Genomic DNA, 26,738 nt, shown 5'->3' on the forward strand with positions numbered 1-26,738 from the left:
TGATCGCCAGCAGCAAAAGGCAACACAAATGTAAAAATTTACTCCCTAGTCTCTGGAAAAGTGGAGGAAGCCTCTGGAAAAGAGGGGGCCTTCTGGGAGCTACTTCCTTCTCCCCGGAGCTAATAAATTACTGTACTTTCATCCTCTCAGCAGCTTCGGCCCAAGGAAGAGAAACCACCACTAGAGACAGTCACTGTAACTGGCTATTCCCAACTAAGGTCACATACAAATGATAACCATCATTCATAATTATAACAAGAAGTTCTGGTAAGAACCAAGGTATCTACTTTCCTTTCACTATAAGCTTAATTGATATGTACCATCTTCACAAGTTAGCCCACTTCTACCTCAAATGTCCATGCCATCTTGAATTGGGGTGAATGACATCACCACAAACTATGCCATTTAGGTGTCCCTATGTGTCACTCACTACAACTGAATCAAATTTTGTCCAAATCGGTCCAGGCACCGCAAAGTTGATAGGGGGACACACACATACGGACACATAGAGAGAGAGCTGGGTGATCTCTTAATCTTACTTTCCTTAAGGAAAGCAGGCTAAAAAAAATCAAAAGACAGCCAATCGATGATCTCTCTAGTACATGGGTCATCATCAGAGGAAATTCATTCCAAAGAGTGAGCTGGCCAGATTGAATTTACTTTCTGTTCTCAGGCAAGATTACAGGGCAGCCAGTGCTGCAACCCAACTGGGGGCGGGGATTATAGTCAAACCTGGGCATGAAGCAAGCAAAAGTCACGCACCAAATATCGCCATCTGCATTCCTTCTGGGTACGGTGGGTACATTGGATTTTTGTTGACGGCATGGTTAGCTGGGAAAAAAAGAAAGAGAGTGTAAGAGAGATGGATACATTCTTTTGCTAAGTCTTCTGGAGTTCACCACATGGACACTTGGATGGGATCACCAAGCCACTGGAAGTTCATGTTGGGGGCAAGGCAGTGAAAGGACCTAGGGAAGAGAGGACTTCTCAGGTTGGAAGGCAGAAAGAGAAAGCAATTCCAACTCAGGTAAAGATACATTTCAAATTAAGGAAGTTATCCTGAACCAATTCTGTAGGCAGGATGTTGTGAAAGGCAGGCCTAAGCCAACTGCCCACATCAACTGCCCGTCCACTTAGACTGGGGGCGGTGGAGGAAGAGGCCTTCTCCATGTTCCTGCTGCCTTATTCATTTATTTATTTATTTATTTATTTATTCATTCATTCATTCTTATATACTGCCCTTCGTCTTTAAACACCAGGGCAGTAAACAAGATAAAACTATAAAATTCAACAAGACAAACATAAAAAACAAGATAAAACTCAATTTAAAAAACCATAAAAAAGAATCAAATATAGGCGAACATTTAAAAAGAGCAGGGACAGCTCACTGGCCAGCATCCTGAATAAAAACGTCTTCTCTCTCCTCCTGAAGGCTAGGAGAGAAGGAGCCATGCAGGTCTCATCTGTGAGCAAGTTCCACAGCCTGGGGGAAATAACTGAGAAGGCCCTGACCTGCTTACTTGACAAACAGGCCTCAGCAGGTATCAGCACTCAGAACAGAGCCCTCCCAGACGATCTAGCCAGGTGGGTAGATTCAGCTGGGAGCACAGGATCATAGGAAGCTGCCTTATACTGAGCCAGACCTTTGGTCCATCTAGCTCAATATTGTCTACACCAGGGATTCTCAACGTTGGGTCCCAAGATGTTATTGGTCTTCAGCTCCCATAATCCCTAGCCCCAGTGGCCTTTGTTTGGGGATTATGGGAGTTGAAGTCCAATAAGATCTGGGGACCCAACGATAAGAACCACTGGTCTAAACGGACTGGCAGTAAATCTCCAAGGTTTCAGGCAGGAGCCTCTCCCAGCCCTACCTGGAGATGTGGCCGAAGAGTGAACCTGGGACCTTCTGCATGCAAGCATGTTGAGGCTCTACCACTGAGCTACGACTCCAACCACTAAGGGAAATACCTTACAGCGCTCACATGTCATCACCTATTCAAATGCAAACCAAGGTGGGCCCTGCTTAGCAAAGGGGGCCATTCATACTCGCCACCATAAGACCAACTCTCCTCCTCATCTCCTGCCATAGAGGTGTGACTGGCGGGGGCATGGTAGAATGCATTCTCTGCAGCAGTGCTCAAAACGTTCATTATGGGCGACTTCACACATCACAGCAGAAAGTACGATCTGCCAGTCCCTGATGAGCACATGCTCCCAGGAGGAGCCACAAACTCTGTTCTCACGGGTCATCTGAACCCGTGGCTGGGCTGTTCCCCAGCCGCGGTTCCCTCCAGTAAACTGACATCTGTGACATCAGGTTCTTGGAGGGAAGTGTGGCCAGGTAAATTGACATTGGCAGACGACGCTGGGAGCATAACTTGCAGCTCATGGTGGGAGTGCAATTTTCGTCAAGAACCAGTGGTTGGAGGAAGTGCACCCGCTACTGTGAGGTGTGAAGCCGTTTGATATCAGCAGTTCTCAAACTTGGGTCCCCAGATGTTGTTGAACTACAACTCTCATCATCCCCAACTGTACTGGCCAAGAGGTACCCAAAAAAGCCAACATTAAAAGCATAAAATAAGGCCACACAGCCAATACAATTGTCACTAACTAAAAACACAAATAACAATTCTTCCTCACAATGAAAATTAAATATAAATTAAACGTAAACCCACATTAGATTTAATGTACAGAAAGTGTACATTAAAAGTTTTCATAAATGCTAAGTAAGAAAACGTAACGTATTTTCATTTAGAGGCATTTCTAATGCAATTAGGCGTATTGCAAGATACAGAGATGGAATCCGTGGGGACTCTGTTCTCTGCTACTACCGTGGAGACCTGCTAAACCGCAGACCCCGAGGCTTTAAGTCAATGGGAAGTGGAGGCTAGTTTCCAGGAAGCTGGAGAAAAGGGCAAAAATCAACAAAGAACGCCAAATAAAAAGGGGGAGAGTGCCCTACTGCTCTCCATGGGTCTCTAGCTGTCCAGGAATGCCCCCCACCAAGTCCCCAATTTTTCCACAAAGTATTGCATGGGGAAAATATGCTTTACACAAACAAAAAGAGAGAGAGCCACAAAATGGCTCCTTTTCTTAAAATGGTGGCCAGAAATGACCTCTGAGGTCATTTCTGGCCACTCCGAACCCGTGGATATGTGGAAGTACCCCCCCCCTTTTCTGCATGTGCTGAGGTAGGGTGTCAGTTACCTGACTGTGGATACGTGAATGGCAAATCCACAGATAGCAAGGTTCTGCTGTAACTGTTTTTGTTGGATTATTAGCTTTTCATTGCACGGTAGCCAAGTATTCATGTTTTTTAAAAAGCTTTGTTATTTCTTTTTCCATTGGCCTTTTTGCTAGAATAGTGTTTGTTTTTTGTAGTAGTATGGGGCTTTTAAAGCTTGACATAGCTTAGGGCCTCAGCAGGTCATAATCCAGCCCCGATTGTATGCGATCCTCCTTGAATCTACTGGATTAGGGTTTTTTAATCTGCCGAATTATATCTGTTTGATTTTGGTATTGTTTCCCCCCCAGCTCTCTTCTCTTGGTTTTTGTATTGATGGTTGTCTCTGATGATGCAGGCTTCCTTTGGGCACTTGAGAAGCCAAGCGGAAAGGCAGGATATAAATATTTCAAATAAATAACAAGAGTAAACGGGGGTGGTAGGTACATAAAGCAGTGCAGTTCTGGAATATAAATAGGGGTAGTCTAACATGTTTTTACAAGATATTTAGTTGTACTGCATACCAATAGAATTTAAATTGAAAATAAGTGCCAAATGCTTGCCAGTTATCCCAATATTCATTGGCCGGAACACTAGGAAAGTGGTACATGGGCACTTTCTGTGGGGAATTGGGTAGAATCCTTCCTACGTACTTTCCAGGTAGACAGACAGGAACACAGGAAGCTGCCTTGTACAGAGTCAGGCCATTGGTTCATCTAGCTCAGTATTGTCTACACTGACTGGCAGCAGCTCTCCAAGGTTTCAGGCAGGAGACGGTTGAGCACCATCTGGAGATGCTGCCAGGGAGTGAACCTCGGACCATCTGCATGCAAAGCAGATGCTCTTCACTATGGCCCCATCCCCTGAGAGGAATATATTACAGTGCTTATATATAGTCACCCATCCAAATGCAAACCAGGGCAAACCCTGCTTAGAACAATCCATGCTCACTACCACAAGACCAGCACTCCTCCCTCATAGAGAGAAACCTGTTTCAGACATTATGCTGCATGGGTATACAGATGTCTGTACACTTGTACATGTGTTGGTGTGAATGACTGTCCCCCTGTTCATTTTAAAAGTGAACCTGGATACAGGCCCTTCAAATGCAGGGTACAGCTAGGAAGTGTACCTCTGTACCTGCGTTCAACGTAACATCTGAATGACCGCACGAGTGTTGAGCATCATGCACCTACAGTCTGTGAATGCTTCTACAGTCTCCTTTGCTCATGGCACCTTGGTCTCCAATAAACAGCTCGTCTCAGAAGCTGCACTCCCTCTCTTGAAGATGAAGTGAAGATGAGTGGGGAGAGGACAAAGAAAATATCCAGCCAACGACAAAGACAACTGGGAAATGAGCTCCAGAAGACCGCAAGGGCCCTTCCAAGTGTTGGCCACACCCCCTGTGTGTGATGTCACGTGCAGGGGCATGGCTGGTGCATGAGAGGGGGCCTCGGGGAGAGGGGGGAACATGGGTCCCCACTTCCCAAGCTATGCACCTGGCTGAGCCAGTCTGTTCACGGAACAGGCTGCTGTCGGAATGCTGCCACACAAGCCAGGAATTCTTCCGAACTAGATACGAATTTGAATCGATTCAGAACCACTGAATAGAGTGGGGATACGTTCAAATAGAGTTCGGGCACATTCAACTAAATTTGATTTGAATTCACCCAAATTCAAACAGATTCCAACAAAACTCCATTCTATTCAATGGTTCCCAATCAAATCGATTTGAATTTGAATCGAATTTGGTCGAATTTTGTGCACATCCCTACAAGCCAGGACAACCCGGGAAGCCGGCTTACTGAAGAACCAGTGCAACCTGGGAAGCCAGCCTGCCAGCTAATCTGCACCCAGAGGCAATGGTCAGCATCAGGAGTGGACGTGCACCAGAGTTACACAATGTCCCTCCTGCTTGCAGATTAAAGCTTCAAAAGCCCTGATCTGATTTCAGTCCACCCTCCCTCCCCATCCCTCCCGCTGCAGATCTCTATTTTAAGTACCTTTCCAATTTCATGTGTTCGGCTGGGATGGCAGTACAGCTTGCTCGGAGAAGGGCCTCCCTCTCCCCTCCAACCCCAACAGATGGATCCGGCAACGTTTATAAGCCTGGGACAGAGCTGCTGACCACAGCCGGGACTTTAACACTGCCATTGGGGCCCGTGAGGGGTGGGGGAGGGAGTTTCACAGCCCTCTCGTGAAGATTAGCCTGGACGAGCTCATGTGCTCTAAATATGTACAGTGGCCCATAAGCCCTGAGCTCATCCTACAAGCCAGGACATCCCCGTTGCTTCTAATGTCCTTAAGCACTGTTGCTAATATTATATGGATCAGCAGAGGGAGCGAATGTGCAGAGGAATATGAACTGCTGGAGTGGAAAGAGAAGAACTGAATAAGGAAAATTAACTGGACATAAAAATAAAAAAAAGAAAAGAATCCAAATGCCATATACTAGTATTTTAATATCATAGTAATAAAACTGGATGGTTGAAAAATATCCAGACTAGGTTGTATCCTAGATCAATTCCAAATCCAATACATCTATTTATTAGAGTATATAGATGTATTGGATTTGGAATTGATTTTATTAAATAGATCAAAAATGATCAATAAAATTTCATTAAAATAGTTGCTATGTATCCAGCTGAAAAGATGGAATCCAATAGTTCATGTCCAAAATATCATGTCCTCCAAAACTGGGAGAAGTGTTGATAGATGTTCCAAAGTAGTTGCAATGTCGCGTTGTGGTTGAGAGATAAAGTGTCAAATCTTGATTTTCCCAATTTCTAACGAATCTGGCCAAATGCGTTTCAACTAGAATGTCTTCATCAGTGGCAATTATCTGTAAAATTTCTGCGTCTATGGGCAGTCTCCAATCCCAACACGGGGATTGAACTGCACCAGTTTCTCTCTTCAGCGGCCTGATGGAAAGAGACCAAGCCAAGTGAAGGATGGGGAATAGGAAAGACTTGGGCCTCAGTGGTGGTCACATCAGATCATTGCTCCATGGTATATGGTAACTACTGCCAGGTTAGCTATAGCCAAAACATTGGGGGAAATCTGACCATGTCAATGGACAGCTGCTACAAGAACTGAAGGCATATCACGATCTCAGAAAAGCTAACTCGTATTATTTAGTCCCGTTCAAACCGGACTACAAATGATGCTTTTTATGTAATTTGATCAAATGTTTTTCTTTTCACTAATCAGGAAAATTATGGTTGTTTTCCTACCCTAGGCAATATTAAAGTTTGGACAGAGTGATGAATGGGGGTTTGTCATATTATATTTTGCTGTTTGTGTTTGGATCAATATTGTTTAGCGCTGTATTCTGATTTTATTTTTTTTAAGGCCTATCTAGCTCAGTATTGTCTACCCAGACTGGCAGCAGCTTCTCCAAGGCTGCAGGCAGGAGTCTCTCTCAGCCCTTTTTTAGAGATGCTGCCAGGGACATAACTTGGAACCTTCTGCATGTAAGCATGTAGGTGCTCTTTGCAGAGCAGGCCCATCCCCGAAGGGGAATATCCTACAGTGCTCACACATGGAGTCTCCCATTCAAATGCAAACCAGGGTAGACCCTGCTTAGAAAAAGGGGACAATTCATACTTGCTACCTCAAGACCAGCTCGATCAAGCTTCCCTCCTCCAACCTTGTTTTTATCAAGCATGTGATCAGAAAATCGGGAATGCACCTGGTTCCCCAATTAGGGTAAGGTTCTCCTACCCTTCTCCTACCCTAAGGCAATGGTAAACCCCTCCTGTATTCTACAAATGAAAACACAGGGCTCTGTGGGTGCCAGGAGTCAAAATCGACTTGATGGCACACTTTACTTTACTTTCTCCTACCCTAATGGTGATCATGTGAACTGCCCTACAACCTGTTGACAACACCCATACTGCCTGCTCCTTGGAGACTTCTGTCCTCCACCATCCTATGGGCATCATCTTTATTGTTCTAGCCTCTGCCTGGCACAAAAGTCAAATCTTTGCAACAAGGAATGTAAATGAAGCGCATTAATCATATTTTGCATGATTTGCATAATGAATTTGATCTGCCAAACTCTGGGAGGGTTTTTTGAACGCAGATTTCTAGCATCACATTTCAACCCAGCCTGCTGGCCCACAGACGTCAACACTTAATAAGAGAGGAGAGCTGGTCTTGTGGTAGCAATCGTGAATTGCCCCCTTTGCTAAGCAGGGTCTGCCTTGGTTTACATTTGGATGAGACTACATGTGTGAGCACTGCAAGATATTCCCTTTAGGGGATGGGGCTGTAGCTCAGCATCTGTAAGCAGAAGGTCTCAAGTTCACTCCTTGGGAGCATCTCCATGTAGGTCTGGGAGAGACTCCTGCCTGTAACCTCAGAGAGTCACTGCCAGTCAGTGTAGACCATAGTGAACTAGATGGACCAAGGGTCTGACTTGGTATAAAACAGCTTCCTTTGTGCCTATTTCACAGATGAAAGTAAGGATAGGTGGCGGGGCGGGGGTGTTGTTCTTATAGCTCTAGCTCACACCAAGAAGCAGTGCCCTGGCCTTTTCCACCCAAACACGTGCGCGCGTGCGTGCGCGCGCGCGCGCGCACACACACACACACACACACACACACACACACACACACACACACACACACTTGCGTACTGCCTTAGAGTCTTCTCCTTCTGCTGTGTTCTCAAGGGCATTGACAGCCTTGGGCCATCTGGGCGTGTGCTCTAGATCAGGGATTCTCAACGTTGGGTCCCCAGATGTTATTGGACTTCAACTCCCATAATCCCCAGCCCCAGTGGCCTTTGGTTGGGGATTATGGGAGTTGAAGTCCAATAACATCTGGGGACTCAACGTTGAGAATCTCTGCTCTAGATCAATTCTTTAGTACTCCACTCTTCCACACTGCCTGACATTGGCAGATGTATTGCTGATTAATAGCTTCAAAAACTGGAAGAGAGCACTAGATTCCCTTAGAGAACCTGAAAAGATTTAAGTATCAGAGGTGGAGTGGGGGGCTATGAGGCTGGCCAGATCATATATGTACCTAGCAATGCCGCTATGATCCACACCCTCACCATTCATGACCCTGACCCACAATATTTGACAGTCGGTACCATTTCAGAAAATGAATGCTCACAGTGATTTTTGACAGTGTCTACCCCACTAGAAGGCCACCTAATGGGGCAGCGGGGAAATGGCTTGACTACCAAGCCAGAGGTTCCTGGTTCGAATCCCTGCTGGTATGTTTCCTAGACTATGGGAAACACCTATATCAGGCAGCAGCAATATAGGAAGATGCTGAAAGGCATCATCTACACTGCACAGGAGGAGGCAATAGGAAACCCCTCCTGTATTCTTCCAAAGACAACCACAGGCCTCTGTGGTCACCAGGAGTCGACACTGACTCGACAGCACACTTTTACCTTTACGCCACTAGAAATGGAAAAGAGGTGATAGAATTGTTACACTTAAAGCTTCTTCTGCATTAATCTCTAACTGAGATTCCCTTGCTAACTGAGCACAGAAGCACCTTTTAAAAGTGGTGATGCTCTTTATTGAGCAGGGGGAGAGCAACTGGCCCGATCCATCCCCAGCACAGCATCCCTCCAGTGGCTGTTGCTGGTGTCTACTTTATGTTTCTTTTTTACATTGTGAGCCCTTTGGGGACAGGGAGCCCTTTTAAAAATTTATATCTATGTAAACCACTTTGGCAACTTTGGTTGAAAAGCAGTATATAAATATTCATTGTATTCTAACCCCAAATGATGGGGCAGAATTGCAGGTATTGTTGCACAGAGGAAAGGATTAGGGTTAGAGACAAAGCAACAAGGAACAAATTGTTGTACAATCCCCATGGTGTAAACTTTAAAGGACATGCTGAAGTCATCCACACAATAAAAAACTGTCGTCTGCCCAGCTTTGGGAGCTATGTGGGCTCCTAATTCTGAGTTGTGTGGAAGCCAGGTAGGAGGGGAACCTGGGCAGAAGTGATTGAAGCTCTTCTCGTGACCGTGAGAAGAGCTTCTTCAGGGTCTGTGGGGAGAGCGGGCTTAGCCCACTCTCCCCGCAGACGATCCAAAGGCAGCCCTGGGGGGCTGGATCGGCCGCCCACATGACTGCTGGCTCGGTCATGGAGCTGGTGGGGGCTGTAGGGATCGGGGCCTGCGCAGCCCCTAAGAGTCCCAGGATGCCCCACACAAGTGCGAGGGGCATCCTGGAGAGACCCCCGAGCCCAAGAGGCTGCAAGGGGTCCACTCATGGGTCGCCACACGCTGTGGCGACACACGAGCAAAAAAATGCGATTAACAGAGCACTCGCTCCATTCACCGCATTTAGGGGGAGGGGGAATTAGGTGGGCTAGCCGCCTTGGGAGCACCGGGAGCACCTGCGAGCCGGGTGGTTTCCATGATCCCTGGAAAGCAGGCTAAGCTCCCTTAGCCCACTTTCCAGGGACCGTGGGAATAGCCCCAGTGAGCCGGGTCTCATGATCAGTGAGACCCGGGTTGGGGCGGTGAGCGGGGAGGGAGCCCTGGGCAGCCGGATCGGCCGCCCACACGATTGCTGGCTCTGTGACGGAGCTGGCAGGGGCTGGGGGGAGCGGGGGCCAACTGGCCCCCGCAAGCTCCAGCATGCCCTGAGCAAGCGCGCAGGATATGCTGGCAAGACCCCCAGAGCTGGGAGGCAGCTTGCCTCCCCTCCGGGGGTCTCCTCATGAGTAGCCGTGGCATGGAGCAGCATTGCGGCTACACACGATCAGAAAGCCTGGGTTTGCAGAGCACTCGCTCCGCAAACCCGGGCTTTAGGGAGGGCTACCAAAGCGGGTGACCCGCTTGTAAGCCACCGGGCTCGCCTGCAAGCCTGGTGGTTTACACGATCAACAAAAATCGGGCTAGGAGAGTTTGTTGATCGTGAGAATAGCCCCATTGTGGGTAGCTTTTCCTCCTACCTTGCTTCCACAAAACCAAAAATTTGGAAAATACAGAGCTCCCAAACCCAGCTAGAACACAGTTTTTGATTGTGTGAATGACCTCTCTTGTCAATGTTTATTTCTGTTCCTCTGACAACACTGATACAATACAACGTATATTTACATACAGCTTTTCAACTAAAATTTCCAAAGGAGTTTACACAGATATAAATAAATTTAAAAATGGCTCCCTGTCCCCAAAGGGCTCACAATCTAAAAAAGAAACATAAGACAGCCACCAGCAACAGCCACTGGAGGGATGCTGTGCTGGAGGTGGATCGGGCCCGTTGCTCTCCCCCTGCTCAATAAAGAGAATCACCACTTTTAAAAGATGCCTCTTTGCTTAGTTAGCATATGGTAGATTTTGTGTTTTAAATTTTTTAAAAAGCTTTTAGAGCACCATCAGAAATTTAGCTGCTGCAGGACTATAAAAGCAGGATGACACGCTGAAAGCTGGAAGTCTTACAATGCTATCACCTGTTTTCCAGCTCTAGGCATTTACACCTTGTTGAAAATCACAATGAATGTTGGTGTGTGTCCCCCCCCCCCCCGCCCGCCCGCCCGCCACAAATGGCTCTGTACTAAGTGTATACAGTATTTGCTTTACTATAGTCTGATCTGTGAGGTCCTTTGCTATTGGGTGTCAGGTAACTGCCCATGGCTTTAATAAACAACAATAACCTTTGATGGCTTCTTAATCTTGCAATACTTCTGGTTGAACTGAGGTATGAAAGGAAGCCAGTGCACTGGCATTGTGTGCATAGACAGCTAAAATAATCCGTTGAGTCTTAACCTGGTTCAATCAAATGACTGAAAACAGAAGGCAGATCACAATCAACTGGTAGATCACTGGGTGATTCTTAGCAGATTAGCAAGGGCTGCTGACTCCCAGCGACTTACCGCCAGCAAGAACAAAGGACTTTCTTCTCCTCCTTCAAAATAAGGTTGCTGAAATGAAGCAAGCTTGGGGGGAAACCAGGAGTGGATTTTGAGGGAGTGTGTGAGAGAGGATTAGGAGTTTGGTTCTGGTACTGAAAATGAGCATATGCTCGGAGGCATAGAGGGAACACTGGTGCCCATGCACTGTTTTAAGTGCTGCACCACTGTCCGTCTCCACAACGTTGTCAGGGCTGCTTTTCATGTACTCAGCCCTGGCGGGACAGAGATGCCAGCCCTGGATTGTGCTGCATTTTGGCCACTGATTCAGGGACAGTTACCAGGAAATCCTTTATTTTTACATTTATATCCTGCTCTTCTTCCAAGGAGCCCAGAGTAGTGTACATGGTTATGATCATCCTCAGTAAAAATCTGTGAGGGGTTAGGTAGGGCTAGGGATGTGAAGGCCTAGGGAAACACCAGGTGGGGTTCCGTCCCCCCATGTTTTCCCTCCCCCCCAACTTTCCCCCAGGCCTTCTCACATCTCTAGGTAGATTAGGCTGTGAAGCAGGTGAGGCTGAGAGAGAAGTGGCTGGCCCCAGAGTCACCCCATGAGTTTCATGGCTGAATGGGGATTTGGACCCGGGTCTCCCTGGTCCTTGTCCAGCACTCTAACCACTACACCACAATGGACATTGAGACTGTCCCTGGAAAATGAGGACCATTGGAACACATGGCCTGTCCATTTTGCATAAATTACCTCTTGGTACGGCAGGATATTACCAATAAGGGAGCCAGTGTGGTATAGTGGTTAGAGTGCTGGACTAGGACCAGGGAGACCCGAGTTCAGATCCCCATTCAGCCATGAGACCAGCTGGTTGACTCTGGGCCAGTCACTTCTCTCTCAGTCTAACCTACTTCACAGGGTTGTTGTGAGGAGAAACTCAAGTATGTAGTACACCGCTCTAGCGGGATATAAAATGTAAAATTAAATTAAATTAAATTAAATTAAATTCAGAACATATAAGCTGATTCTTCTCCCAGAATATTTTAAACACAAACACACACACACACACACAGACAGCTCTATATAATCAGCTTCCCATTAAGCTGTTGCTAGCAGGAAAGGACAGTTCAGGGCAGAGCTGAATCTTTCTTTGCTTTCCCTCAGTCTCCTCACTGCAAATCTGCATCGGAGAAGTCCTAGCCTATGCAAGCCTCCCTCTGCCAGAGAGCTGCTTCCCGGCATTAACTCCGGCCTCCCGGACCACGCCCACCTAGCACAGCTTGCAATCCCAAATCTGCAAAGATGCGGCCATATTAGCGGCTCTGCTTCACCTGGCCTCATTGGCATGCACGAGCCACAAGAGCGGTTGCCCAAGAGGGTCTGTGGAGCTGAGAGATCTGCCCAGCGTGGCTAAGAGCACAATGGGGAATTCAAGAACCCCGTAGACTAGCAGCGCATGTACACATTGCCCAGTTCAAATGTCCAGAGATTCAGGGAAGGATGCACTGCCCAAGGCATAAAGCAGGCTTAAATCTGGAATTATTTTCAGTAAGATTCACACACACACGCCCAAACCAACCCCGCCCCATCACGTACCCGACTGGCTTGCCAAGGTATTCGATGTTTATCATCAACGGTAAAATAAGACCCAGAGTCTAGTAGGGACCCAAAATGGATGCTTTGATCCTGAATTGTCCTACCTGTCCTGAGCTACCTGCTATGGACTTCGGAGGCTGCCCGATTTAGGGGCCCAATGTGAACAAGGCGAGTCTGCGCAGGGCACTGCAGGGGCAAAGCCATAACCCCCGAGGAGACAAAACGTGTGGAGGCCTGCTTGCATCCGTGCGAAATTGAGCTGCCAAGGTGGCCAGTCCGCTTGGCAGCTTGTGCCGATTCCTCCCAGTCCCCCCGCCCTTCCTTTCTTCCTTTCACACACATACTCCCCCTTTTCCTAGGGAGACAAGCAGGCGATATAATTTCCTTGGCCCGGATTCAATTCCATCAGCATAGGAACTGTTGCGTTCCCTTAACACAACTCCCTGCTCCGCCGAAAAATTAATAAATAAAGGCGAGAACAATCTCTGCAAGGAGAGGGGAGGGGGAAATGAGTCAAAGCCCAAAATGGTTTGCCATCTTTCAACACACACACACACACACACACACAATGTAGCCACAAAAGAAGTGCCTATTTCATGGTCCACGGGTCTCCCCCACTACCCCTCCGTCCGTCTGCGTGTTGCCATTCCCTCCTCCCCACTGTACACGGCCACGTCCAGGCGGCCCCAGCCTTCCCTGGCATCTCTGCCAAGCATCCTTGGCAGACCTCCAGCCCATGCCAGCTTTATTCTCTCCCTCTCCCTCTGTCACGGCTTCCCTGCCAACCTTCATCCCAACTGTAGTGTTTCGATGCCACCCTCTCCTCCCCCCGCTCTCTCTGGCTGCTTCGCCTGCCTGGCAGAACCAGCCAACAAAAGTAGTAAGATTCGAACATTCACAGCAACTAGTTTATGTTTCGGGGGAAAGAGAGAAACAAAAGGACAGGACAAGGAGGGGAAAAGACTTACCCCATTTGGTCCGCGGCTCCCTTCAGGCCAGTACCCGCCCGGACCCCTTTCGGATGCCCGCCTTGTGCCCTCTGCCCACAGGAGGTTCTGGATGTCAGACGGGGGGATAAAGAAAGCAAAAGAAGACCAGACGAGGACGACGCTGGCAGGGACTTGGCGTGCTCCGTCTCCGAACGGTGCCAGGTTCTTTTCCCCTTCTGCCATCAGAAGAACGGGCAGCAAAACAGCCACTCTTTTTATATGGCATCAGCTTGCTGAGGTGCAAAGCATCATGGGACAGAGAGAAAGAAGGGAGGAGGGAGAAAGAGAAAGCAAGAACAAGACAGTGAAGACCGAAAGAGAAGGGAAAGGGAGACAATGGGCACGTTTGCCCTCACAATATGCCACTTTGAGGCTTCTTAAGGAAAGAAAAAGGCAGAGCTCAGAATTAGCAAAGAGAACGAGAAAGAGAAAGCTGGTAATAAGTTCTCCCAGGTGGAGGGTAAAGCTGGAATTGTGTGCTTGCTCGTTTGAAGTCTGACCAGCAATGCGATCCCTCACCCTATCTTTGAATAGGGCATTGATTCTTAAATTCATGTGGCCTGTGACAGTGGTTCTCCTATTGACTATTTGCTTTGGTTGCAGGTTTACCCTCCACCATCAACAGTCCTCCCGACTGGGGAGCTTCTCCTTTTCTCTATACTAAACTAACTACCACTCATTGAAGTCATTCACACAATCAAAAGCTGTGTTCAACCCGGGTGTGCGTGCTCCCAATTTTCAGTTGTGTGAAAGCAAGGTAGGAGGAAAACCTGGGTAGCCTTTTCTCCTACCTTGCTTCCAAACAACTAAAAATTGGGCAGCTCCTGAGTAGAACACAGCTTTTGATTGTGTGAGTGACCTCATTGACTTGTATGGAAAATGGAAAATAATCTGCAATTGTAGATGGCAGTGAGTGGTGACAACGTCCCTCTGTCCTAGTTCCTGGGATAACTGCAATGAGGTTCTGATCAGGGGTTCTCAGCCTTGGGTCCCCAGATGATCTTGGACTACAGCTCTTATCATCCTCAGCCACAAAGGCCATTGTGCTAGGGATGCAGACTCAGCGGAGAATCACATATAGGTCAACAACATCTGGGGACCCAAAATTGAGAATCCTTGATCTCAATGGGCAGTTACATCTGTGATGCCTCAGAACAGGACAGCCCTTCAACTTTGGCTCTCACTCACAGGAGAAGTCTACCTAAGCACAACATTCTGGATTTTTCAGAAGAGGGAAAAAATTCTTTCCAGTATAGCACAAGTTTAGATGAAGCATAGGAACATAGGAAGTTGCCTTATACTGAGTCTGACCCTTGGTCCATCTAGCTCAGTATTGTCTACCCAGACTGGCAGCGGCTTCTCCAAGGTTTCAGGCAGGAGTCTCTCTCAGCTCTTTCTTGGAGATGCTGCCAGGGAGGGAACTTGGAACCTTCTACATGCAAACATGCAGGTGCTCTTCCCAGAGTGGCCCCATACACTAAGGGGAATATCTTACAGTGCTCATATATGTAGTCTCCCATTCAAATGCCAACCAGGGTAGACACTGCTAAACAAAGGGGAGAATTCATGCTTGCTACCACAAGTCCAGTGTTTTGTAGGGTTCTATTGTATTGTGATAATTTGAGGTGATGTGGATTTTAGTAGGATGTTGTCATGTCGGGAGCCATGCCATTCATGGCCTGCTGGTGGCTTCGCCATTCTAACTAGATGTCTATGTGGCCTGACGAAGTGCCACAGTGCCACTGATGCAGACGTCACTGCTGAGCCTGTGATCCTGTAAGAGGGGATCCCAGTTGTTGTTGACTACAACTTCCAGCACCCCCAGATGCAATGGGCTTTGGCTGGGGATGCTGGAGCTGCAATCAGTATCATCTGGGATTCCCTGTTACAGGGAACATTGCCTTGAGAGGAGGGGAAGGCAAAAGAGAGAAGGAGAGTAGGATATGGCGCAGGAAAATTAAAATTGGGAGAGGAGAGCTGGTCTTGTGGTAGCAAGCATGACTTGTCCCCATAGCTAAGCAGGGTCTGCCCTGGTTGCATCTGAATGGGAGACTTGATGTGTGAGCACTGCAAGATATTCCCCTCAGGGGATGAAGCTGCTCTGGGAAGAGCAGAACGTTCCAAGTTCCCTCCCTGGCTTCTCCAAGATAGAGCTGAGAGAGATTCCTGCCTGCAACCTCGGAGAAGCCGTTGCCATTCTGTGAAGACAATACTGAGCTAGATAGACCAATGGTCTGACTCAGTATATGGCAGCTTCCTATGTTCCTATGTAAAAGCGTTGGGAGGGGCAGCCCAGATGCTGAGTGGTGGGAGGGAGGAGGTTTTGAAGGAAGGAGCAGCTCTAAGGCCTTCCTTCCCTGCAGGCACTTCACAGAAAAGGGGCAAAAGCTGCCCCACACTGTCGAGCTTGGGATTCTCCCTGCCCCCTTTACTAGCTATGGGATATGACCAGGCCAAATCTATGATCCAGGGTTTTGAAATTGTTTTAAAGGGTTTTTTAATGTATTGGGTTTTTATAAGGTTTTGAATTGTTTTGTTTTTTATTGTATTGTTTGATTGTATTTTAAAATTATTATTCCCGATTATCTGATTGTATTTTAAAATTATTATTCCCGATTATCTGATTGTATTTTAAAATTATTATTCCCGATTATTTGATTGATCTCAACTGTTTTATGATATTTGTGAACCGCCCTGAGCTATTCTGTAAGGGCGGTCTAGAAATCGAATGAATGAATGAATAAATAAATAAATAAATGGAGACCGCATGAGCACCTACAACACAGTCCCACATCTGAAACAGGGCTTCCTATGCCAACCCACTATAACAAGGAAACCAATATTTCTCCAAAGCAGGCCTGATCAACTTTAGTTCCTACCCCCCGCTGTTTTTGGACGACTCCCATACACCCCAGCCACAGTGGCCAATAGCCAGGGATTATGGGAGTTGTAGGCCAACATCTGCAAGTAAATGACCTTAAAACAGTGGTACATATGCTGGTAACCTCCAGGCTTGACTACTGTAATGCACTCTACATGGGACCGCCTTTGTATGTAGTCCGGAAACTACAATTGGTACAGAATGAGGCAGCCAGACTGGTCTCTGGGACAATACGAAGAGACCACATAACACCAGTTTTGAAGGAACTGCACTGGCTGCCGATATGTTTTCAAGTGAAATACAAAGTGCTGGTTATTACCTATAAAGCCCTTAATGGCTTGGGTCCGGGGTATTTAAGAGAGCGCCTCCTTTGTCATGAACTCTGCCACCTGTTGCAATCTTCTGGAGCGGTCCAGTTACAGTTGCCACCAGTTCATTTGGTGGCCACCAAGGACCGGGCTTTCTCTGTGGCTGCCCCGGGGCTTTGGAATATGCTCCCTGCTGAAATAAGAGCATCTCATTCTCTGTTTGTTTCCAAGAAGACCCTCAAGACTTACCTGTTCTCACAGGCTTTTAATTAGAATTAATTTTAATAATTTGTTTTAAGAATTGTTTTATCTTACTGTTTTTATTTCTGTTTTTATGCTACTGTTTTAATTGTGTTGTATTTTAATCTGTGCTGATTTTTAAATGTGGTTTTAAATTTTGTACACTGCCTAGAGATGTACATATCAGGTGGTATAAAAATATGTTTAAATAAACAAACCAAATAAAATAAAACAAAAACAAAACCACAACACATCACATGTTCAGGAGGGCCAGAGCTGAGCAGGCCTGCTCTAGAGTGAAATTTCTCCAAGGAGGAACTGTAATTCAAAGAGTATTTTGGGCTCCCCCAAGGAGAATTTTCTTAAATAGTTCTACAGTACATATCCTTCAAGACCAATGTCCCCTGTAACAGGGATTCCCAGATGCGGTTAACTGCAACTTCCATCATCCTCAACTACATTGGCCTTTGGCTAGGGATTGTGGGAGTTGTTGTCAACAACATGTGGGAATCCCCGTTACAGGGAACGCTGAGACAGACCAATGGTCCATCTATCCCAAAATTATCTACACTGACTGGCAGCAGCTCTCCAGCTGTGTTCCCTCCGACAGGGATTCCCAGATGTTGTTCACTACAGCTCCCAGCATTCTCAGCTGCAATGGCCTTTGGCTGAGGATGCTGGGTGTTGTGGTCAACAACATCTAGCACTGATCCTGATCCTATCACAGCATGTACAAGCACACCATTTAGGGTTCAGCCAAACATTCACAGGGTGAACTTTTCCTCAAATTTGTGGGGAGGCTGGGGTGAGTGTGAAACTGGCTTTCCATTTCCATTAGCTCCCAATTTTAGGCACAAACCCTGTTGCAATTCTCCCAGCAGCTACCAACTGACAGCCACAATTCTTCCTCAGAACCCCCTACGAACAATGCTATGTTATCCCATTAACCAACACTCCATTGCCAAAATGCCCACCACCTTCACCACCTGTCAATGGGGAAGAAAAATGGGGAAGCACATTTCGACTCTACATCCCCGCAACCATGTGGCCAGGAGGCCCTTGCGCATTTCCTCAATGCCACATGACAGGAGTGGGCAGAATGTTCTAGAACAGGAGAAACAACATCCACGCAGACCTCCATCTCATTCATTCCAGAGGGGACAAGTTGTACAAGCTCATCGCCTGGATGAGAACCAAAACATTTGTGTAATCAGATGCTGGAACAAATGGAATTACACCAGGATACACTGACACGTGACTACACCAGAAAAACTGTGTGGATTCATATGGGGAGGAGGCTTTTGATAGCTAAACTGCAGAGCGTGTGGCTGTGCACACTATTGGATGACCCTAAATTCTTGGTTCTGTGAATTCACACCAGGTTTTCAGGAATTCCGCAATATTCCCCTTGTATATGTGTATGCTTGTGTGTGTGTGTGTGTGTGTGTGTGTGTGTGTGTGCATGTGCACACACACACAGTAGGCTTGCTCACACAACCACTTGGGGGTAGGTAGAAGGGCAGGATGGCACCTACCTCATGACTTCCCGATGTCCAGAACCTCTGTTTGGGTTTGCAAACTCAGCATCCAGACAATCAAGTCAGTGGCCAGTAGAGCAGAAATCCGGAACTGGGTCTGCTGAGTATTGAAAGATGTATCTTGTCATGGATCATGCCACCAGTAGACTAGCAACTCTCAGTACATCGGCAGCTGCCCTCTGAATGGCCACCAAGGGGCAGGAGGTGGGGCCAGCCCTGCTGAATCTGTTTCAAGCTACAGGAGCCTAAAGTGTGCTGTGCAGAGTGGTACATTCACGGATGACAGCCGCTGTAGCTGCAGGGCTCTATAGTTTTAATGGCTGCTGGGTCCTGGAAACAGCTTAAAATGCTGTATGCACCCAGATGACCAAAGGATTGTGGCAAGAGGACACTGTTGTCCCCCTACCTCAATTTAGAGCAGGGTAGAGGACCTGAGTTATGAAGATTTGGGAAGGCTGGGTTGGTGGGATTCCTGTGGCTCCACAAGACTTTTGAGGATACCATGGACAGCCAAGAAAACGGATCATAGAACAAATCAATCCAGAATTTTCACTCGAGGCACAAATGACCAGGCTCAAACTATCATACTTTGGACACATTATGCGAAAACCCAGCTCCCTTGAGAAGTCCATCACGTTGGGGAAAGTTGAAGGAAAGAGAAGAAGAGGATGACCAGCAGCAAGGTGGTTGGACTCCTAATGACAGCAATGAATGCACCACTGAGAGACCTTAAAGGCCAAGTTGAAGACAGATCATCCTGGAGAGAATCTATCTATGTGGTCACTAAGAGTCGACACCGACTTGACAGCACTTAATCAATCAATCATCTTGAAACTGCTGGTCACAAGAACAGTCCCACTGTCTGCCTTATACTGTATATTATTTTAGGAACATAGGAAGCAGCCTTATGCTGAGTCAGACCCTTGGCCCATCTAGCTCAGTACAGTCTACACTGACTGGCAGAGGCTCTCTGGGGTTTCAGGCAGGAGTCTTTCCCAGCCCTACCAGGAGATGCTGCCAGGAACTGAACCTGGAACCTTCTGCATGCAAAGCAGATGCTCTACCACTGAGCTATGGCCTAATTTTCTCATTTAATGCAGTGCTGAGGAAAGTGTGCCCTGTTACTGGGTTTTTGGTCCAGCTTCAAATTACGGTGGTTAATTCATTCTTGGTGTGTTATCACAATCATTAACTGAGTAGGTCAAGGGTCCTATCCAGTTTCAGGAACTGTGCATTCTTCCAATTTCTGGCCGTGTGCTTGTCAGGATGCTTGGTCGTTTGCTGAGCCCTAGCAGTGTAGGATGCGTGCACCCTACCCAGATTCTGCCCCCAGCTTCTGAAGGAGGAAAAACCATCCTACCCAGCTGGGGCTTAGCAGAGCCCCACCACCTACCTTGCTTTTTACAAGCACACAACCGAAGATGGGGAAAACACACAATTCCCGAAACTGGGTAGGACACTTTTCCTACCCAGTTAATGATCGTGAAAACAAGGCCTCTGTCTCACACAGCAGCTTCACAATCAGCTAGAGCCTTTGGAACATGTGCATGCCCTACTTCTGGTCTAGATAACAAGGCTATTCTCATGACCTCCCCAAAGCAGGCTAAGGGAGCCCAGCCTGCTTTGGGGAGGTCATGTGCTTCAACAGGAGCCATGTGGCTCATGGCAGCAAACCTCCCAAAGTACCCCTCTCCTTAAACGAGGTTAGCGGAATGAGCGCTCCGCTAACCCCAAGATCGTGAGATGCTGCAGTGCGGCTCTGCACCACAGTGACTCACAAGTAAACCCGCAACTGGGAGGCTGCAACAAGCCTCCTGGCATTGGGGGTCCCCTTCGGGGGACCCTCCAGTGCTGGTAAGGCACGTACAGGTTGGAGTTTACTCAGAGCTGTGCCCCGATTCATTCTTCCCTCCGTCCCCTCACATAATTGCGTCATACGAAGCCACCAATCTCAGCATATTCCACCCTACTTGTGATACAGATCCCGACATCCTTAACTAAGATTTGAAATGAGGGACAGAAGTCGAATTCTGTACTGCAAGTAGGATAGAGTGTGTTAAGACTGATGGGTTAGCATGACATGCCTAATCTTGGCATATCCTCCCTGAGACCGGACGTAAGGCACACTTGCATTCAAAGGGACCCAGTCACTCCTCTGAACCTCTGGTTTGGTGTGACATGTGGAGCCAGCCACAGGCTTGTTCTGGGGAACAAGTCCACAGAAGCTTTCGTGAATCCCATTGAAGTGTTCTTGGTAAACTGCTCCTGCCGCCAAGTAACAATGGACGAATTTCCCTCAGTTCAACTTAGAATCAACTCGATATTTTTGAGCCTTCTCAGAGAACTTCTCAGAAAATAAATCTCATCTTTTCCTCAAGAGAGTGAATAGGGAGAATTTCTACTCTTGCTCTCTCAACATTAGAACCAGAGGTCATCCAATGAAACCGATTGGCATAAAATTTAGGACAGACAAAAGGAAGTACTTGTTTACATAATGCATAATTAATCTATGGAATTTTCTGCCACAGGATATGCTGATGGCCACCAGCTTGTATGGCTTTTATAAGGCCTTAGAAAATCTATGGAGGACAGGTCTCTCAGAGGCAGAAAAGGTGAAGGCATGCCTTCATGTCCTGACTGGGTAGCTTCCCAAAAGAATCTGGTGGGCCACTGTGGGAAACAGGGTACTGGACTAGATAAGCCTTGGACCTGATTCACACAAGGCTCTTCTTATGTTCTTATGACCATTTCCATGCCCAGAATCATGTTCTGAGCCATGTGGGATGCCATCCCCCCAATGATGGGTACTCTTTCTCTCCCACTAAACTTAGCAGAAGGTCATATGATGCATAATGCATGGATGAAAGAATGCATGTAATGCCTCCCTAAGTCACAGCTCAGTGGTAGAGCATCTGCTTTGAGTGCAGTAGGTCCCAGGTTCAATCCCTGCCATCCCCAGGTAGAGCTGGGAAAGACTCCTGCCTGAAACCTTTAACGAGCTGCTGCTAGTCAGTGTAGATAATTCTGAGCCAGATGGCCCCATGGTCTGACTCAGTACAAGGCAGCTTCCTGTGTTCTTAAGTCTTTGAATGTCCCCTCCATTGCTTGGCGCCACTGTGCAATGGCTGCAATTGCACTTGCCATGTTTCAGGAATCACCACGGTCCAAAGACACTTGGGGAGAGAGGAGAAGGCGAGGAGGAGGAGGAGGGGTCGGAAGGCCTCTGGGCATCCCTCCCAGTCTTTTATTCCTCTGCTGTTGCCTGGCAACCCCATCCGTTGCCATGGAGAGAGCAGCATCCCCCATCCCCAATCAGCAAGCGGGGAGCCAGGGCATCATTCCACAGCACAGGCCCTTGGCACATGTTCAGAATGTAAACAGGGATGACACTCTCTGGGGAAGAACAGCTGGAAAATCAGCAAGCATGCAACCCTTCCCCCAGCCCGCCACACATACAACCATCCACCCGCTTTTTCCACGGAGAAAACGGGAAGAGAACGCAAGTTGTGGAGTGACTGGATATAGATCGTGCCCATAGGAGCTGATCGGATATTCAGAACGCTCAACTCAAGGTCAAGCCAGCCGCTACCCTTCAGTCCAAGAAAGAGTAGCCCAGAACACCTGTCTCAGCAAGATCAGAGCATTTGACCTCCAGAACCGAATGCTATGTAGTGGCCGTGACCATTTTGCTTTGGATCTCGGAGCCAGCCCCCAAATCCGGGAACCAAACAATGAGCTCTTGACAAAATTATTGGACTGAATTAATGAAGGTGGTTGAGGGCAGTGCTCTCTAAAACCGGGGTTCCAAGATGTTGTTGACTATAACTCCCATAATTCCCACCAAAGGCCATTGCAGCTGAGGATGATAGGGGTTGTAGTAAACAACCTCTGGGAATCCCTGTCACAGGGAACACTTGTGGTATGGGGTAAATGGGCTCTTCTCCCCGTCCCCCGCTTTATAAGTAGCTTACTACTACGAATATTTGTATACCGCTTTTCAACAAACGTTCTCAAAGTGATTTGCAGAGAGAAAGAAATAAACAAACAAAGATGGTCCCCTATCCCAAAAGAACTCACAGTCTCAAAGAAATATAATATAAGACAACAGCCGCTGAAGGGATGTTGTGCTGGGGATGGATCGGGCCAGCTGCTCTCCTCCTGCTATACATAAGAGAACCGTCGTAACAGGGCTCCCATTAGAACAGACACACTTAAAACAGAAACAGGGCTGCCTGGGACATATAAAGATTTTATTAAATAACACTACTTCTAAATAAAACCCCTGCTAAAAGTGCAAGGAGGCACCTTTTAAAGGTGGTGATTCTCTTTATATAGCAGAGGGAGAGCAACTGGCCTTTTCCATCCCCAGCACAACATCCCTCCAGTGGCTGTTGTTGCTGTCTATCTTATGTTTCTTTTTAAGATGGTGAGTCCTTTGGGGGAGAGTGGGCCATTTTATTTATTTTATATCTATGTAAACTGCTTTGGGGACTTTTGTTGAAAAGCAGTATATAAATATTTGTCATATTTGTATAGACACCATGGTTAAATTTCAAGGTGCCCTTGTTCCCTGGCTCCAATTGGCACTGGAAGGGAAGCTCACATTGACACTAATCAAAGGCTGCCCAACTTTGGCCCTCCACCAACTGCTGGACTACAACTCCCATCATCCCTGACTATTGGCCAGTGTGGCTTGGGAGGATGGGAATTGTAGTCCAACAACCGCTGGAGGGCCTCTGTTGTGCAGCACTGCAAATTGAAGCTTTCCTCCTGGGGCAAATAGTGGCCATGGGGCAGGGGAGGGATTTGGATAGGGATCCATGGGGCAGGGCAGGGGGAGCTAAAGGTTAAAATGCCCTCGGCTCATGCCATGATCCTGCTTGCTCCCCACCCACATAGCTATCTGTATTTTAAAAAGGAATCCAACATGCAAAGTCAAAGTTCACATTTAATGTAACATGTTGTTTGGGTGCCCAGAGAGCCGACAAAAAATAAGTTGATTTGGGGGAAAGTGAGAGAGTCAAACTCCCATTAACTGTGCCATACCCACCCAATATCTCTTATTTGCCAGATTCACTGAGAGGTTCATGTCGCCTAACGTCAGTGTAACTGTATGTAAACAAAGCTCCTGTTTATGCAAATATCTGATTATCCAAATTGCTTAGACATCCCCTGGTAATTCAAAGCCATTTTGCTCATTATGGGTTTTGTTCACCGGAGTGCTCCCATAAAGAAAATTGGAAGTATTTGTATCTATGTGCAATTCACTTTTCCTGCACTGCGAGAACCGGTCTTGCGGTAGCAAGCGGGAATTGTTCCCTTTGCTAAGCAGGACCTGTCCTGGTTGCGTTTGAATGGGAGACGACATGTGAGCATTGTAAGATACCCCCTTAGGAGATGCGGCTGCTCTGGGAAGGTCACCGGCATGCTTGTATACAGAAGGTTCCAAGTTCCCTCCCTGGCAGCATCTCCAAGATAGGCCCGAGAGAGATTTCTACCTGCAATCTTGGAGAAACCACTGCCAGTCTGGGTAGACAATACTGAGCTAGATGGACCAATGATCTGACTCAGTATACGGCAGCTTCCTATATTCCTATTCCCCTGTTCCATGGGAGTGATCTGTGTGAATACTTGCCTACGCTAATATGTAGTCACTTTAGTCATATTTTGCCATATATATATAACACAGTAGACATATGTTAGGAAGCCCTGGCCAACTGCGATTCCTCACCTCTTCATCACTGGAAGTATGAATCAATCCTAAATGATATGGTACAGTATTAAGACTGGGGAAATGAATCAAAACAGGAGGCTTATCTTTGGAGAAGGAAATAAATTTTGGCTGGGAAAGGACGGGAGTTGTAGTTCAACAACAGCTGGAGTGCCAAGGTTGTCTACTCCTGCTTTAGATGAAGAGGACTAGCCACTTAAGAGCAGAGGTGCACCTAAGTAATTTGGTGCCTGGTCCTAAAGGCTTTGGGAGGCCCCACTCCCCTGCAAATTAAGCATCATCATACTCGGCCGGGTGACCACATCACCCGGAACAGACTAAAGAGGATTTGGGGGCCCCCAGGGGATGTGGAGGCCCTGGACTTCAGCCCCGAAGTCCAGGGGTAAAAGCACCTCTACTTAAGAGCATTTGGCTGCACAGAAACCTGTCTCAGTGCAGCGGGTTTGGAAATAATGACTTGAAGGTTTCCTATAATCCTACAGGTTTACGATTCCAGAGCTTAAAGCCTGACTCAAATATCTCTGCATTCAAAGTTTCCTATCGCCAGGGATTTTTAAACATCACAAGGCTGGAGTTGGTTCTTGGTCCACAGTTCTTTAATCAACGTCATAGTGTATAAGTATCCTGAACAAAGCACTGGCCTGGTTCACACAATTGTTCAAATCCGGGTTTAATGTGGGTTACTGACATTAGCATGATTGTGGGAACCCTGTCAAGGTGATTTATAGGCTGAGATAAATCTGAAATTCCTGCCTTCACGTGGGTTCGCACAATCACGCTAATGCTGGTAATCCACATTTGACTCAGCTTTGAATGACTGTGTGAACCAAGCCTGTGCATTTTGCACACTTCTGCACTCCCAGTTAAAATTTGAACCATGCCATATATTCAGCTTCTCGCACACTTGTAATTCTTGGGGACCAAGAATCAGCTCCTCAGCCTTTAACGTGTAATTCAGTTTGTGGCCCAACTCATGATATATTTGTTACCCGACCTGCCAGAAGGAAGATGAGTTGTGAGACGTGTGTGTGTGTGTGTGTGTGTGTGTGTGTGTGTGTGTGTGTGTTCGCATAGGTCCATCTGTATGTACCCCACCCCTAATAACTTTTGTATTTACAATCTGGTACAAACCAAATTTGCAGCATATGGGAGGGGGTCCTGCAGGACCCCCAGGCAGGTATTTCAGCACATGGGAGGAGGGCCTAGGTGAAGGTCACCATGTTAGCCCGCATGCCTGGAACACAGGCCACCAGTGGGTGAAGGCAGGAACTACACTGCGTTGCTTGGCAACGGAAAGCCAGCTGGCTGGCAGGGATGGCTCAGCAACACCAAGGGTGAGTGGAGGCCATCGATGGGTGGGTGGGGCATGGTTGGGGGGCTGGTAGTTTCCCCCGCCCTGAAAGTTTCAGTGTTGCCTGCAGTGCTGCAAAAAGCAGGGGCATTTCTCTCCTTTTGAACATGGGGACTCTTGAAAGATTGTTGCACTGTTGCTTATATGGCTCTCAATTCTTGATCACGGCACTCATATATTGTGCAAATATATATGATATTACTGTCCATACCGCCTGTGGAGGAGAGCTGGTCATGTGGTAGCAAGCATGAATTGTCCCCTTTGCTAAGCAGGGTCTGCCTTGGTTTGCTCTTGAGTGGGAGACTACATGTGAGCACTGTGAGATAGGGGATGGGGAAGAGCATCATCTGCTTGCTTGCACGCAGAAAGTCCCCTGCCTGGCAGCATCTCCAAGATAGGGCTGAGACTCCTACCTGTAACCTTGGAGAAGCCACTGCCAGCCTGTGCAGACAATACTGAGCTAGAGGGACCAATGGTCTGACTCAGTATATGGCAGCTTCCTATGTCCATATGCTATAAATAGGATGTGAGCATTTAGTCTAGAGTGCCTTGAAATGCAAGACAAAATGCAAATAGATTGCTTAATGAGCACAATCCCTTTTCAAACAACCCTGCAGTGCTTTCACTCTCCTCTGACCAAAAGAGAGAGGGGAGCCGGAGGGAAAGCTCAGTCGGCAAGCAAGGGGCCAGTCTGAGTGGGGCAGGGGAATACACTACATTCCACCCACCTTATCTCTTCTTTCAGATCCTTTGCAAAATATACAGCATATATTAGTAAATAAATGTAATTAAAATGCCAATGCCTGTGCAGGGAGTAGTTCATGCAAACCCTAGAAGAAAGTGAAGATATAGGATTTTTTTTCTTTAAAAAAAATAAATCATATCATACATATACATATACAATCCCTCTCCATAAAGAAGCAGAAGTCAGAGAGTAGAGTCTCAGCCTTGGCTCCTACCCACCCCCACCCCAATTTGCAAGTTGCAGAACTCCCCCCACCCCCCCTTCACTGGGAAACATTCACCAGAGCAAACCTCCTCCTGC

General features: G+C 47.3%; 1 protein-coding gene across 4 annotated transcripts in view; it reads right to left on the minus strand.

Annotated features, from left to right (window-relative positions):
- Positions 1–26,738, minus strand: part of LOC128333146 (mitochondrial peptide methionine sulfoxide reductase-like) — a 71,046-nt gene that overhangs the window by 42,134 nt on the left and 2,174 nt on the right. Inside the window, exons 2-4 of one of the 4 annotated variants that reach the window (XM_053268267.1) lie at positions 18,609–18,711; positions 13,624–13,877; positions 763–831 (exon numbers count right to left, since the gene is read on the minus strand). In XM_053268267.1, coding sequence (XP_053124242.1) covers positions 763–805 — 43 coding nt within the window. In that variant the 5' untranslated portion in view covers positions 806–831; positions 13,624–13,877; positions 18,609–18,711. Of the gene's footprint in view, positions 1–762; positions 832–12,759; positions 12,917–13,623; positions 13,878–18,608; positions 18,712–26,738 lie in introns of those variants that run through there. The other 3 variants (XM_053268269.1, XM_053268268.1, XM_053268266.1) reach the window with 3 other exon arrangements.

Source organism: Hemicordylus capensis, chromosome 7 (assembly GCF_027244095.1).
Source record: "Hemicordylus capensis ecotype Gifberg chromosome 7, rHemCap1.1.pri, whole genome shotgun sequence".
Lineage (NCBI taxonomy): Eukaryota > Metazoa > Chordata > Lepidosauria > Squamata > Cordylidae > Hemicordylus > Hemicordylus capensis.